This window comes from Hemitrygon akajei, chromosome 24, assembly GCF_048418815.1.
Source record: "Hemitrygon akajei chromosome 24, sHemAka1.3, whole genome shotgun sequence".
Taxonomy (NCBI): domain Eukaryota; kingdom Metazoa; phylum Chordata; class Chondrichthyes; order Myliobatiformes; family Dasyatidae; genus Hemitrygon; species Hemitrygon akajei.
This window is the reverse complement of record NC_133147.1, coordinates 36,064,891-36,081,413: the sequence shown is the minus strand read 5'-3', so window position 1 is coordinate 36,081,413 and position 16,523 is coordinate 36,064,891. Positions and strand designations below refer to the sequence as shown.

At 48.6% G+C, this 16,523-nt stretch overlaps 1 protein-coding gene across 1 annotated transcript in view; it reads right to left on the bottom strand.

Moving 5' to 3' along the window:
* The window catches only part of LOC140716008 (peripheral myelin protein 22-like), a 28,903-nt gene continuing 12,380 nt past the window's right edge, over positions 1-16,523 (bottom strand). The window contains exon 5 of the mRNA XM_073028646.1: positions 1-1,689. Within this exon, the coding sequence (XP_072884747.1) occupies positions 1,526-1,689 (164 nt within the window). The 3' untranslated portion in view covers positions 1-1,525. The remainder of the gene's footprint in view (positions 1,690-16,523) is intronic.

The window sequence follows — 16,523 nt, the reverse complement described above, 5'->3', positions numbered from 1 at the left end:
TTTTATTTGCCTCTTTTATTTATTAAGTCAAGCGTTTAGCAAGGTGAGATGGCGTGAGACCAGAGAATATTGGAGCAGAATTAGCTATTTGGCCCATTGAGTCTTGACCAGAGATTTCAAATATGTACAGGGGGTGAGGGGGAGGGTTGGGGAACAATGTGGGAGAAAGGGGGGCATGGTTATGTCCCAATCCACTGGGGGGTGCTCCTGACCAGTGGAATGGGAGGGGAGCAAGGCCCATTCATGTTATACTGGTCCTATCGGAAAACCGAGGCAGATTCCTGTTTGGTGATGTTCTGGGAAGGTTGCAGGCTCTGGGTGCACAGAATCAGGCCATTCAGACTGTCCAGTTTATGCTGGCTGACTGTGTCCTGTCCTCGTCTGTAAAACCCTTCCCTCCCAGTGTACACAGTCCCTTTAACCTGTCCTGTCTTTACTACCCCACATTGCCCACCCAGCTACTCCCAGTGTCCTGCAGACTGCTCCTACACCTCGGTGTACCTATCCAAGTGCCTTTTAAATGCCGTTAATGTTCCTGCCTCAACCACTTCCTCTGGCAGCTCGTTGCATAGACGGACCACCCTCTGGGTGAAAAAGTTACCCTCGGGTTCCTATTAAATCTCTCTCCCCTCTCACCTTAAACCTGTGCCCTCTGGTTCCTGATTGCCCAACCCTGGGGGAAAGACTGTACACATTCACCCTACCTGTGCCCCTTGTGGTTTTATACGCCTCTGTAAGGTCACCCCTCAGTCTCCTACGTCCCAAGGAGTAAAGTCCCAACCTGTCCAACCTCTCTCTATAACTCAGTCCCTCGAGTCCCAGCAACATCCTGGTAAATCTCCACTGCACTCTTCCCAGCTCAGTGGCATCTTTCCTACAGCAGGGTGACCAGAACTGAACACAATACTCCTGCCGGTCACTTTGAAAATCCTGTCGTGGATTGTCTTCCCGAAACGCAACCCCTCATAATGATCACAATTAAACTGCATTTGCCATTCCTCTGCCCACCTTCCTCAGCTAATTAAAATCCCCCTGGCATTCCTGATGAGACCATGAGACATAAGAGCAGAATTAGGCCAATCCGTCCATTGAGTCTGCGCCACCATTCCATCATGGCTGATTTATTATCCCTCTCAACCCCATTTCCTGCCTTTTCATCGTAATCTTTGACGTCCTTACTAATCAAGAACCTATCAGCCCTTCTTTAAATATACCCAATGACGGCCTCCACAGCAGTCTGTAGCAATGAATTCCACAAATTCAGTCCCTCTGGCTAAAGAAATTCCCCTTCCTCTTGGTTCTATATGGACATACCTGTATTCTGAGAATGTGCCCTCTCATCCTAGACTCGCCCACCAAAGGATACGTCCTCTCCACATCCACTCTATCTTGGCCTTGCAATATTTGATAGATTTCAAGAGATCCCCCCTCTCATTCCTCTTCCTGGATACTGAGGCACTCCCTCACGACCCGGGGTCCTCCTCCCAACTCTTGTCCCCCCTCCCCTTGCAGTCCTCTCCCTCACTCACTGCAGCTTGCGAAGGTGAAGGTACATTATCCCACTGGCCAGGGTAAGGGGGCAGCCCACCCAGGAGAGTGCATAGCTGTAGCCAAAAACTCCCTCAGCTGGGTGATGGATATCCTCTGCGTGGAGGGTGTACATCAAGGAGGCTGAGGCTGCACAGAGACCTGAGGGGGAGAGAGAGGGAGGTTAGTGAAAAATTTCAGAGGAGAGGGATAGTGAGGGACTCTGGGCATGGGAGGAGAGTGGGGCAATGAGAAGGGAGGGGTGGTCGACTGAATGTCTCTGAACTGGGAGGGAGGCGAGCGAGTGAGAGGATGGAGGAGAGGGAGATTGGGGAGGGAAGGAGAGGAGGGAAAGTTATGGGAGGGAAGACATGGGTAGGAATAATGTTTAGGAAGAGAGGAAGTTTAAGACAGGGGTGAAGGATCGTATATGAGCGTGGCAGAGTAAAGGTCCTATTTGAGAGAAATGCTGAGGGCAAGGGAGGGAGCATCCAAGGGGATGATGGGGTTGGGAAGGAGCTGATGAAGCAGGGAGAGAGAGTGACAGGCTGTGAGGGAGCATCTGTGGAGAGCGAGGCAGTGTACATTATAGTGAAAGAGTTTGCAGTGAGAGAGCATGTAGAGCAGTAAGGAAGCATATAACCAGAATGAGGAAGCATACAAAGAGTGAGGGAGCATATGAACAGAATGAGGAAGCATACAAGGAGTGAGGGAGCATATGAACAGAATGAGGAAGCATACAAGGAGTGAGAGAGCGTATGACCAGAATGAGGAAGCATACAAGGAGTGAGGGAGTGTATGGAACAGGGAGGGAGCATATGAACAGAATGAGGAAGCATACAAGGAATGAGGGAGCGTATGAACAGAATGAGGAGTGAAGGAAGCATATGGAACAGTGAGGGAGCATATAACCAGAATGAGGAAGCGTACAAGGAGTGAGGGAAGCATATGGAACAGTGAGGGAGCATATGACCAGAATGAGGAAGCATACAAGGAGTGAGGGAAGCATATGGAACAGTGAGGGAGCATACAAGGAGTGAGGGAAGCATATGGAACAGTGAGGAAGCATATAACCAGATTGAGGAAGCATACAAGGAGTGAGGGAGTGTATGGAACAGGGAGGGAGCATATGAACAGAATGAGGAAGCATACAAGGAATGAGGGAGCGTATGAACAGAATGAGGAGTGAAGGAAGCATATGGAACAGTGAGGGAGCATATAACCAGAATGAGGAAGCGTACAAGGAGTGAGGGAAGCATATGGAACAGTGAGGGAGCATATGACCAGAATGAGGAAGCATACAAGGAGTGAGGGAAGCATATGGAACAGTGAGGGAGCATACAAGGAGTGAGGGAAGCATATGGAACAGTGAGGAAGCATATAACCAGATTGAGGAAGCATACAAGGAGTGAGGGAAGCATATGGAACAGTGAGGGAGCGTATGGAACAGTGAGGAAGCATACAAGGAGTGAGGGAAGCATATGGAACAGTGAGGAAGCATATAACCAGAATGAGGAAGCATACAAGGAGTGAGGGAAGCATATGGAACAGTGAGGGAGCATACAAGGAGTGAGGGAAGCATATGGAACAGTGAGGAAGCATATAACCAGAATGAGGAAGCGTACAAGGAGTGAGGGAAGCATATGGAACAGTGAGGGAGCATATGACCAGAATGAGGAAGCATACAAGGAGTGAGGGAAGCATATGGAACAGTGAGGGAGCATACAAGGAGTGAGGGAAGCATATGGAACAGTGAGCGAGCATACAAGGAGTGAGGGAAGCATACGGAACAGTGAGGGAGCATACAAGGAGTGAGGGAAGCATATGAAACAGTGAGGAAGCATATAACCAGAATGAGGAAGCATACAAGGAGTGAGGGAAGCATATGTAACTGTGAGGGAGCATACAAGGAGTGAGGGAAGCATATGGAACAGTGAGGGAGCATACAAGGAGTGAGGGAAGCATATGGAACAGTGAGGGAGCATACAAGGAGTGAGGGAAGCATATGGAACAGTGAGGGAGCATACAAGGAGTGAGGGAAGCATATGGAACAGTGAGGGAGCATACAAGGAGTGAGGGAAGCATATGGAACAGTGAGGGAGCAATAAAGGAGTGAGGGAAGCATATGGAACAGTGAGGGAGCATATGACCAGAATGAGGAAGCATACAAGGAGTGAGGGAAGCATATGGAACAGTGAGGGAGCATACAAGGAGTGAGGAAGCATACAAGGAGTGAGGGAAGCATATGGAACAGTGAGGGAGCATACAAGGAGTGAGGGAAGCATATGGAACAGTGAGGGAGCATACAAGGAGTGAGGGAAGCATATGATACAGTGAGGGAGCATACAAGGAGTGAGGGAAGCATATGGAACAGTGAGGGAGCATACAAGGAGTGAGGGAAGCATATGGAACAGTGAGGGAGCATACAAGGAGTGAGGGAAGCATATGGAACAGTGAGGGAGCATACAAGGAGTGAGGGAAGCATATGATACAGTGAGGGAGCATACAAGGAGTGAGGGAAGCATATGGAACAGTGAGGGAGCATACAAGGAGTGAGGGAAGCATATGGAACAGTGAGGGAGCATACAAGGAGTGAGGGAAGCATATGGAACAGTGAGGGAGCATACAAGGAGTGAGGGAAGCATATGGAACAGTGAGCGAGCATATGACCAGAATGAGGAAGCATACAAGGAGTGAGGGAAGCATATGGAACAGTGAGGGAGCATACAAGGAGTGAGGGAAGCATATGGAACAGTGAGCGAGCATACAAGGAGTGAGGGAAGCATATGTAACTGTGAGGGAGCATACAAGGAGTGAGGGAAGCATATGGAACAGTGAGGGAGCATACAAGGAGTGAGGGAAGCATATGGAACAGTGAGGGAGCATACAAGGAGTGAGGGAAGCATATGGAACAGTGAGGGAGCATACAAGGAGTGAGGGAAGCATTTGGAACAGTGAGGGAGCAATAAAGGAGTGAGGGAAGCATATGGAACAGTGAGGGAGCATACAAGGAGTGAGGGAAGCATACGGAACAGTGATGGAGCATACAAGAGTGAGGGAAGCATATGAAACAGTGAGGAAGCATATAACCAGAATGAGGAAGCATACAAGGAGTGAGGGAAGCATATGGAACAGTGAGGGAGTATATGACTAGAATGAGGAAGCATACAAGGAGTGAGGGAAGCATATGAAACAGTGAGGGAGCATACAAGGAGTGAGGGAAGCATATGGAACAGTGAGGAAGCATACAAGGAGTGAGGGAAGCATATGGAACAGTGAGGGAGCATACAAGGAGTGAGGGAAGCATATGGAACAGTGAATGAGCATACAAGGAGTGAGGGAAGCATATGATACAGTGAGGGAGCATACAAGGAGTGAGGGAAGCATATGGAACAGTGAGGGAGCATACAAGGAGTGAGGGAAGCATATGGAACAGTGAGGGAGCATACAAGGAGTGAGGGATGCATATGGAACAGTGAGGGAGCATACAAGGAGTGAGGGAAGCATATGATACAGTGAGGGAGCATACAAGGAGTGAGGGAAGCATATGGAACAGTGAGGGAGCATACAAGGAGTGAGGGAAGCATATGGAACAGTGAGGGAGCATACAAGGAGTGAGGGAAGCATATGGAAAAGTGAGGGAGCATACAAGGAGTGAGGGAAGCATATGGAACAGTGAGGGAGCAGACTAGGAGTGAGGGAAGGATATGGAACAGTGAGGGACCATACAAGGAGTGAGGGAAGCATATGGAACAGAGAGGGAGCATACAAGGAGTGAGGGAAGCATATGGAACAGTGAGGGAGCATACAAGGAGTGAGGGAAGCATATGGAACAGTGAGGGAGCATACAAGGAGTGAGGGAAGCATATGGAACAGTGAGGGAGCAATAAAGGAGTGAGGGAAGCATATGGAACAGTGAGGGAGCATACAAGGAGTGAGGGAAGCATATGGAACAGTGAGGGAGCAATAAAGAAGTGAGGGAAGCATATGGAACAGTGAGGGAGCATACAAGGAGTGAGGGAAGCATATGGAACAGTGAGCGAGCATACAAGGAGTGAGGGAAGCATACGGAACAGTGAGGGAGCATACAAGGAGTGAGGGAAGCATATGAAACAGTGAGGAAGCATATAACCAGAATGAGGAAGCATACAAGGAGTGAGGGAAGCATATGTAACTGTGAGGGAGCATACAAGGAGTGAGGGAAGCATATGGAACAGTGAGGGAGCATACAAGGAGTGAGGGAAGCATATGGAACAGTGAGGGAGCATACAAGGAGTGAGGGAAGCATATGGAACAGTGAGGGAGCATACAAGGAGTGAGGGAAGCATATGGAACAGTGAGGGAGCATACAAGGAGTGAGGGAAGCATATGGAACAGTGAGGGAGCAATAAAGGAGTGAGGGAAGCATATGGAACAGTGAGGGAGCATATGACCAGAATGAGGAAGCATACAAGGAGTGAGGGAAGCATATGGAACAGTGAGGGAGCATACAAGGAGTGAGGAAGCATACAAGGAGTGAGGGAAGCATATGGAACAGTGAGGGAGCATACAAGGAGTGAGGGAAGCATATGGAACAGTGAGGGAGCATACAAGGAGTGAGGGAAGCATATGATACAGTGAGGGAGCATACAAGGAGTGAGGGAAGCATATGGAACAGTGAGGGAGCATACAAGGAGTGAGGGAAGCATATGGAACAGTGAGGGAGCATACAAGGAGTGAGGGAAGCATATGGAACAGTGAGGGAGCATACAAGGAGTGAGGGAAGCATATGATACAGTGAGGGAGCATACAAGGAGTGAGGGAAGCATATGGAACAGTGAGGGAGCATACAAGGAGTGAGGGAAGCATATGGAACAGTGAGGGAGCATACAAGGAGTGAGGGAAGCATATGGAACAGTGAGGGAGCATACAAGGAGTGAGGGAAGCATATGGAACAGTGAGCGAGCATATGACCAGAATGAGGAAGCATACAAGGAGTGAGGGAAGCATATGGAACAGTGAGGGAGCATACAAGGAGTGAGGGAAGCATATGGAACAGTGAGCGAGCATACAAGGAGTGAGGGAAGCATATGTAACTGTGAGGGAGCATACAAGGAGTGAGGGAAGCATATGGAACAGTGAGGGAGCATACAAGGAGTGAGGGAAGCATATGGAACAGTGAGGGAGCATACAAGGAGTGAGGGAAGCATATGGAACAGTGAGGGAGCATACAAGGAGTGAGGGAAGCATTTGGAACAGTGAGGGAGCAATAAAGGAGTGAGGGAAGCATATGGAACAGTGAGGGAGCATACAAGGAGTGAGGGAAGCATACGGAACAGTGATGGAGCATACAAGAGTGAGGGAAGCATATGAAACAGTGAGGAAGCATATAACCAGAATGAGGAAGCATACAAGGAGTGAGGGAAGCATATGGAACAGTGAGGGAGTATATGACTAGAATGAGGAAGCATACAAGGAGTGAGGGAAGCATATGAAACAGTGAGGGAGCATACAAGGAGTGAGGGAAGCATATGGAACAGTGAGGAAGCATACAAGGAGTGAGGGAAGCATATGGAACAGTGAGGGAGCATACAAGGAGTGAGGGAAGCATATGGAACAGTGAATGAGCATACAAGGAGTGAGGGAAGCATATGATACAGTGAGGGAGAATACAAGGAGTGAGGGAAGCATATGGAACAGTGAGGGAGCATACAAGGAGTGAGGGAAGCATATGGAACAGTGAGGGAGCATACAAGGAGTGAGGGATGCATATGGAACAGTGAGGGAGCATACAAGGAGTGAGGGAAGCATATGATACAGTGAGGGAGCATACAAGGAGTGAGGGAAGCATATGGAACAGTGAGGGAGCATACAAGGAGTGAGGGAAGCATATGGAACAGTGAGGGAGCATACAAGGAGTGAGGGAAGCATATGGAAAAGTGAGGGAGCATACAAGGAGTGAGGGAAGCATATGGAACAGTGAGGGAGCAGACTAGGAGTGAGGGAAGGATATGGAACAGTGAGGGAGCATACAAGGAGTGAGGGAAGCATATGGAACAGAGAGGGAGCATACAAGGAGTGAGGGAAGCATATGGAACAGTGAGGGAGCATACAAGGAGTGAGGGAAGCATATGGAACAGTGAGGGAGCATACAAGGAGTGAGGGAAGCATATGGAACAGTGAGGGAGCAATAAAGGAGTGAGGGAAGCATATGGAACAGTGAGGGAGCATACAAGGAGTGAGGGAAGCATATGGAACAGTGAGGGAGCAATAAAGGAGTGAGGGAAGCATATGGAACAGTGAGGGAGCATACAAGGAGTGAGGGAAGCATATGGAACAGTGAGGGAGCAATAAAGGAGTGAGGGAAGCATATGGAACAGTGAGGGAGCATACAAGGAGTGAGGGAAGCATATGGAACAGTGAGGGAGCATACAAGGAGTGAGGGAAGCATATGGAACAGTGAGGGAGCATACAAGGAGTGAGGGAAGCATATGGAACAGTGAGGGAGCATACAATGTGTGAGGGAAGCATATGGAACAGTGAGGGAGCATATGACCAGAATGAGGAAGCATACAAGGAGTGAGGGAAGCATATGGAACAGTGAGGGAGCATACAAGGAGTGAGGGAAGCATATGGAACAGTGAGGGAGCATACAAGGAGTGAGGGAAGCATATGGAACAGTGAGGAAGCAATAAAGGAGTGAGGGAAACATATGGAACAGTGAGGGAGCATACAAGGAGTGAGGGAAGCATATGGAACAGTGAGGGAGCAATAAAGGAGTGAGGGAAGCATATGGAACAGTGAGGGAGCAATAAAGGAGTGAGGGAAGCATATGGAACAGTGAGGAAGCAATAAAGGAGTGAGGGAAGCATATGGAACAGTGAGGGAGCAATAAAGGAGTGAGGGAAGCATATGGAACAGTGAGGAAGTAATAAAGGAGTGAGGGAAGCATATGGAACAGTGAGGGAGCAATAAAGGATTGAGGGAAGCATATGGAACAGTGAGGGAGCATATGACCAGAATGAGGAAGCATACAAGGAGTGAACGAAGCATATGGAACAGTGAGGGAGCATATGACCAGAATGAGGAAGCATACAAGGAGTGAGGGAAGCATATGGAACGGTGAGGGAGCATACAAGGAGTGAGGGAAGCATATGGAACGGTGAGGAAGCATACAAGGAGTGAGGGAAGCATATGGAACAGTGAGGGAGCATACTAGGAGTGAGGGAAGCATATGGAACAGTGAGGGAGCATACAAGGAGTGAGGGAAGCATATGGAACAGTGAGGAAGCATACAAGGAGTGAGGGAAGCATATGGAACAGTGAGGGAGCATACAAGGAGTGAGGGAAGCATATGGAACAGTGAGGAAGCATATAACCAGAATGAGGAAGCATACAAGGAGTGAGGGAAGCATATGGAACAGTGAGGGAGCATACAAGGAGTGAGGGAAGCATATGGAACAGTGAGGGAGCATATGACCAGAATGAGGAAGCATACAAGGAGTGAGGGAAGCATATGGAACAGTGAGGAAGCATATAACCAGAATGAGGAAGCATACAAGGAGTGAGGGAAGCATATGGAACAGTGAGGAAGCATATAACCAGAATGAGGAAGCATACAAGGAGTGAGGGAAGCATATGTAACTGTGAGGGAGCATACAAGGAGTGAGGGAAGCATATGGAACAGTGAGAGAGCATACAAGGAGTGAGGGAAGCATACAGAACAGTGAGGGAGCATACAAGGAGTGAGGGAAGCATATGGAACAGTGAGGAAGCATATAACCAGAATGAGGAAGCATACAATGAGTGAGGGAAGCATATGTAACAGTGAGGGAGCATACAAGGAGTGAGGGAAGCATATGGAACAGTGAGGGAACATATGACCAGAATGAGGGAGCATACAAGGAGTGAGGGAAGCATATGGAACAGTGAGGGAGCATACAAGGAGTGAGGGAAGCATATGGAACAGTGAGGGAGCAATAAAGGAGTGAGGGAAGCATATGGAACAGTGAGGGAGCATATGACCAGAATGAGGAAGCATACAAGGAGTGAGGGAAGCATATGGAACAGTGAGGGAGCATACAAGGAGTGAGGAAGCATACAAGGAGTGAGGGAAGCATATGGAACAGTGAGGGAGCATACAAGGAGTGAGGGAAGCATATGGAACAGTGAGGGAGCATACAAGGAGTGAGGGAAGCATATGATACAGTGAGGGAGCATACAAGGAGTGAGGGAAGCATATGGAACAGTGAGGGAGCATACAAGGAGTGAGGGAAGCATATGGAACAGTGAGGGAGCATACAAGGAGTGAGGGAAGCATATGGAACAGTGAGGGAGCATACAAGGAGTGAGGGAAGCATATGATACAGTGAGGGAGCATACAAGGAGTGAGGGAAGCATATGGAACAGTGAGGGAGCATACAAGGAGTGAGGGAAGCATATGGAACAGTGAGGGAGCATACAAGGAGTGAGGGAAGCATATGGAACAGTGAGGGAGCATACAAGGAGTGAGGGAAGCATATGGAACAGTGAGCGAGCATATGACCAGAATGAGGAAGCATACAAGGAGTGAGGGAAGCATATGGAACAGTGAGGGAGCATACAAGGAGTGAGGGAAGCATACGGAACAGTGAGCGAGCATACAAGGAGTGAGGGAAGCATATGTAACTGTGAGGGAGCATACAAGGAGTGAGGGAAGCATATGGAACAGTGAGGGAGCATACAAGGAGTGAGGGAAGCATATGGAACAGTGAGGGAGCATACAAGGAGTGAGGGAAGCATATGGAACAGTGAGGGAGCATACAAGGAGTGAGGGAAGCATTTGGAACAGTGAGGGAGCAATAAAGGAGTGAGGGAAGCATATGGAACAGTGAGGGAGCATACAAGGAGTGAGGGAAGCATACGGAACAGTGATGGAGCATACAAGGAGTGAGGGAAGCATATGAAACAGTGAGGAAGCATATAACCAGAATGAGGAAGCATACAAGGAGTGAGGGAAGCATATGGAACAGTGAGGGAGTATATGACTAGAATGAGGAAGCATACAAGGAGTGAGGGAAGCATATGGAACAGTGAGGGAGCATACAAGGAGTGAGGGAAGCATATGGAACAGTGAGGAAGCATACAAGGAGTGAGGGAAGCATATGGAACAGTGAGGGAGCATACAAGGAGTGAGGGAAGCATATGGAACAGTGAATGAGCATACAAGGAGTGAGGGAAGCATATGATACAGTGAGGGAGCATACAAGGAGTGAGGGAAGCATATGGAACAGTGAGGGAGCATACAAGGAGTGAGGGAAGCATATGGAACAGTGAGGGAGCATACAAGGAGTGAGGGAAGCATATGGAACAGTGAGGGAGCATACAAGGAGTGAGGGAAGCATATGATACAGTGAGGGAGCATACAAGGAGTGAGGGAAGCATATGGAACAGTGAGGGAGCATACAAGGAGTGAGGGAAGCATATGGAACAGTGAGGGAGCATACAAGGAGTGAGGGAAGCATATGGAAAAGTGAGGGAGCATACAAGGAGTGAGGGAAGCATATGGAACAGTGAGGGAGCATACAAGGAGTGAGGGAAGCATATGGAACAGTGAGCGAGCATATGACCAGAATGAGGAAGCATACAAGGAGTGAGGGAAGCATATGGAACAGTGAGGGAGCATACAAGGAGTGAGGGAAGCATATGGAACAGTGAGCGAGCATACAAGGAGTGAGGGAAGCATATGTAACTGTGAGGGAGCATACAAGGAGTGAGGGAAGCATATGGAACAGTGAGGGAGCATACAAGGAGTGAGGGAAGCATATGGAACAGTGAGGGAGCATACAAGGAGTGAGGGAAGCATATGGAACAGTGAGGGAGCATACAAGGAGTGAGGGAAGCATTTGGAACAGTGAGGGAGCAATAAAGGAGTGAGGGAAGCATATGGAACAGTGAGGGAGCATACAAGGAGTGAGGGAAGCATACGGAACAGTGATGGAGCATACAAGGAGTGAGGGAAGCATATGAAACAGTGAGGAAGCATATAACCAGAATGAGGAAGCATACAAGGAGTGAGGGAAGCATATGGAACAGTGAGGGAGTATATGACTAGAATGAGGAAGCATACAAGGAGTGAGGGAAGCATATGGAACAGTGAGGGAGCATACAAGGAGTGAGGGAAGCATATGGAACAGTGAGGAAGCATACAAGGAGTGAGGGAAGCATATGGAACAGTGAGGGAGCATACAAGGAGTGAGGGAAGCATATGGAACAGTGAATGAGCATACAAGGAGTGAGGGAAGCATATGATACAGTGAGGGAGCATACAAGGAGTGAGGGAAGCATATGGAACAGTGAGGGAGCATACAAGGAGTGAGGGAAGCATATGGAACAGTGAGGGAGCATACAAGGAGTGAGGGAAGCATATGGAACAGTGAGGGAGCATACAAGGAGTGAGGGAAGCATATGATACAGTGAGGGAGCATACAAGGAGTGAGGGAAGCATATGGAACAGTGAGGGAGCATACAAGGAGTGAGGGAAGCATATGGAACAGTGAGGGAGCATACAAGGAGTGAGGGAAGCATATGGAAAAGTGAGGGAGCATACAAGGAGTGAGGGAAGCATATGGAACAGTGAGGGAGCAGACTAGGAGTGAGGGAAGGATATGGAACAGTGAGGGAGCATACAAGGAGTGAGGGAAGCATATGGAACAGAGAGGGAGCATACAAGGAGTGAGGGAAGCATATGGAACAGTGAGGGAGCATACAAGGAGTGAGGGAAGCATATGGAACAGTGAGGGAGCATACAAGGAGTGAGGGAAGCATATGGAACAGTGAGGGAGCAATAAAGGAGTGAGGGAAGCATATGGAACAGTGAGGGAGCATACAAGGAGTGAGGGAAGCATATGGAACAGTGAGGGAGCAATAAAGGAGTGAGGGAAGCATATGGAACAGTGAGGGAGCATACAAGGAGTGAGGGAAGCATATGGAACAGTGAGGGAGCATACAAGGAGTGAGGGAAGCATATGGAACAGTGAGGGAACATATGACCAGAATGAGGGAGCATACAAGGAGTGAGGGAAGCATATGGAACAGTGAGGGAGCATACAAGGAGTGAGGGAAGCATATGGAACAGTGAGGGAGCATACAATGTGTGAGGGAAGCATATGGAACAGTGAGGGAGCATATGACCAGAATGAGGAAGCATACAAGGAGTGAGGGAAGCATATGGAACAGTGAGGGAGCATACAAGGAGTGAGGGAAGCATATGGAACAGTGAGGGAGCATACAAGGAGTGAGGGAAGCATATGGAACAGTGAGGAAGCAATAAAGGAGTGAGGGAAACATATGGAACAGTGAGGGAGCATACAAGGAGTGAGGGAAGCATATGGAACAGTGAGGGAGCAATAAAGGAGTGAGGGAAGCATATGGAACAGTGAGGGAGCAATAAAGGAGTGAGGGAAGCATATGGAACAGTGAGGAAGCAATAAAGGAGTGAGGGAAGCATATGGAACAGTGAGGGAGCAATAAAGGAGTGAGGGAAGCATATGGAACAGTGAGGAAGTAATAAAGGAGTGAGGGAAGCATATGGAACAGTGAGGGAGCAATAAAGGATTGAGGGAAGCATATGGAACAGTGAGGGAGCATATGACCAGAATGAGGAAGCATACAAGGAGTGAACGAAGCATATGGAACAGTGAGGGAGCATATGACCAGAATGAGGAAGCATACAAGGAGTGAGGGAAGCATATGGAACGGTGAGGGAGCATACAAGGAGTGAGGGAAGCATATGGAACGGTGAGGAAGCATACAAGGAGTGAGGGAAGCATATGGAACAGTGAGGGAGCATACTAGGAGTGAGGGAAGCATATGGAACAGTGAGGGAGCATACAAGGAGTGAGGGAAGCATATGGAACAGTGAGGAAGCATACAAGGAGTGAGGGAAGCATATGGAACAGTGAGGGAGCATACAAGGAGTGAGGGAAGCATATGGAACAGTGAGGAAGCATATAACCAGAATGAGGAAGCATACAAGGAGTGAGGGAAGCATATGGAACAGTGAGGGAGCATACAAGGAGTGAGGGAAGCATATGGAACAGTGAGGGAGCATATGACCAGAATGAGGAAGCATACAAGGAGTGAGGGAAGCATATGGAACAGTGAGGAAGCATATAACCAGAATGAGGAAGCATACAAGGAGTGAGGGAAGCATATGGAACAGTGAGGAAGCATATAACCAGAATGAGGAAGCATACAAGGAGTGAGGGAAGCATATGTAACTGTGAGGGAGCATACAAGGAGTGAGGGAAGCATATGGAACAGTGAGAGAGCATACAAGGAGTGAGGGAAGCATACAGAACAGTGAGGGAGCATACAAGGAGTGAGGGAAGCATATGGAACAGTGAGGAAGCATATAACCAGAATGAGGAAGCATACAATGAGTGAGGGAAGCATATGTAACAGTGAGGGAGCATACAAGGAGTGAGGGAAGCATATGGAACAGTGAGGGAACATATGACCAGAATGAGGGAGCATACAAGGAGTGAGGGAAGCATATGGAACAGTGAGGGAGCATACAAGGAGTGAGGGAAGCATATGGAACAGTGAGGGAGCAATAAAGGAGTGAGGGAAGCATATGGAACAGTGAGGGAGCATATGACCAGAATGAGGAAGCATACAAGGAGTGAGGGAAGCATATGGAACAGTGAGGGAGCATACAAGGAGTGAGGAAGCATACAAGGAGTGAGGGAAGCATATGGAACAGTGAGGGAGCATACAAGGAGTGAGGGAAGCATATGGAACAGTGAGGGAGCATACAAGGAGTGAGGGAAGCATATGATACAGTGAGGGAGCATACAAGGAGTGAGGGAAGCATATGGAACAGTGAGGGAGCATACAAGGAGTGAGGGAAGCATATGGAACAGTGAGGGAGCATACAAGGAGTGAGGGAAGCATATGGAACAGTGAGGGAGCATACAAGGAGTGAGGGAAGCATATGATACAGTGAGGGAGCATACAAGGAGTGAGGGAAGCATATGGAACAGTGAGGGAGCATACAAGGAGTGAGGGAAGCATATGGAACAGTGAGGGAGCATACAAGGAGTGAGGGAAGCATATGGAACAGTGAGGGAGCATACAAGGAGTGAGGGAAGCATATGGAACAGTGAGCGAGCATATGACCAGAATGAGGAAGCATACAAGGAGTGAGGGAAGCATATGGAACAGTGAGGGAGCATACAAGGAGTGAGGGAAGCATACGGAACAGTGAGCGAGCATACAAGGAGTGAGGGAAGCATATGTAACTGTGAGGGAGCATACAAGGAGTGAGGGAAGCATATGGAACAGTGAGGGAGCATACAAGGAGTGAGGGAAGCATATGGAACAGTGAGGGAGCATACAAGGAGTGAGGGAAGCATATGGAACAGTGAGGGAGCATACAAGGAGTGAGGGAAGCATTTGGAACAGTGAGGGAGCAATAAAGGAGTGAGGGAAGCATATGGAACAGTGAGGGAGCATACAAGGAGTGAGGGAAGCATACGGAACAGTGATGGAGCATACAAGGAGTGAGGGAAGCATATGAAACAGTGAGGAAGCATATAACCAGAATGAGGAAGCATACAAGGAGTGAGGGAAGCATATGGAACAGTGAGGGAGTATATGACTAGAATGAGGAAGCATACAAGGAGTGAGGGAAGCATATGGAACAGTGAGGGAGCATACAAGGAGTGAGGGAAGCATATGGAACAGTGAGGAAGCATACAAGGAGTGAGGGAAGCATATGGAACAGTGAGGGAGCATACAAGGAGTGAGGGAAGCATATGGAACAGTGAATGAGCATACAAGGAGTGAGGGAAGCATATGATACAGTGAGGGAGCATACAAGGAGTGAGGGAAGCATATGGAACAGTGAGGGAGCATACAAGGAGTGAGGGAAGCATATGGAACAGTGAGGGAGCATACAAGGAGTGAGGGAAGCATATGGAACAGTGAGGGAGCATACAAGGAGTGAGGGAAGCATATGATACAGTGAGGGAGCATACAAGGAGTGAGGGAAGCATATGGAACAGTGAGGGAGCATACAAGGAGTGAGGGAAGCATATGGAACAGTGAGGGAGCATACAAGGAGTGAGGGAAGCATATGGAAAAGTGAGGGAGCATACAAGGAGTGAGGGAAGCATATGGAACAGTGAGGGAGCATACAAGGAGTGAGGGAAGCATATGGAACAGTGAGCGAGCATATGACCAGAATGAGGAAGCATACAAGGAGTGAGGGAAGCATATGGAACAGTGAGGGAGCATACAAGGAGTGAGGGAAGCATATGGAACAGTGAGCGAGCATACAAGGAGTGAGGGAAGCATATGTAACTGTGAGGGAGCATACAAGGAGTGAGGGAAGCATATGGAACAGTGAGGGAGCATACAAGGAGTGAGGGAAGCATATGGAACAGTGAGGGAGCATACAAGGAGTGAGGGAAGCATATGGAACAGTGAGGGAGCATACAAGGAGTGAGGGAAGCATTTGGAACAGTGAGGGAGCAATAAAGGAGTGAGGGAAGCATATGGAACAGTGAGGGAGCATACAAGGAGTGAGGGAAGCATACGGAACAGTGATGGAGCATACAAGGAGTGAGGGAAGCATATGAAACAGTGAGGAAGCATATAACCAGAATGAGGAAGCATACAAGGAGTGAGGGAAGCATATGGAACAGTGAGGGAGTATATGACTAGAATGAGGAAGCATACAAGGAGTGAGGGAAGCATATGGAACAGTGAGGGAGCATACAAGGAGTGAGGGAAGCATATGGAACAGTGAGGAAGCATACAAGGAGTGAGGGAAGCATATGGAACAGTGAGGGAGCATACAAGGAGTGAGGGAAGCATATGGAACAGTGAATGAGCATACAAGGAGTGAGGGAAGCATATGATACAGTGAGGGAGCATACAAGGAGTGAGGGAAGCATATGGAACAGTGAGGGAGCATACAAGGAGTGAGGGAAGCATATGGAACAGTGAGGGAGCATACAAGGAGTGAGGGA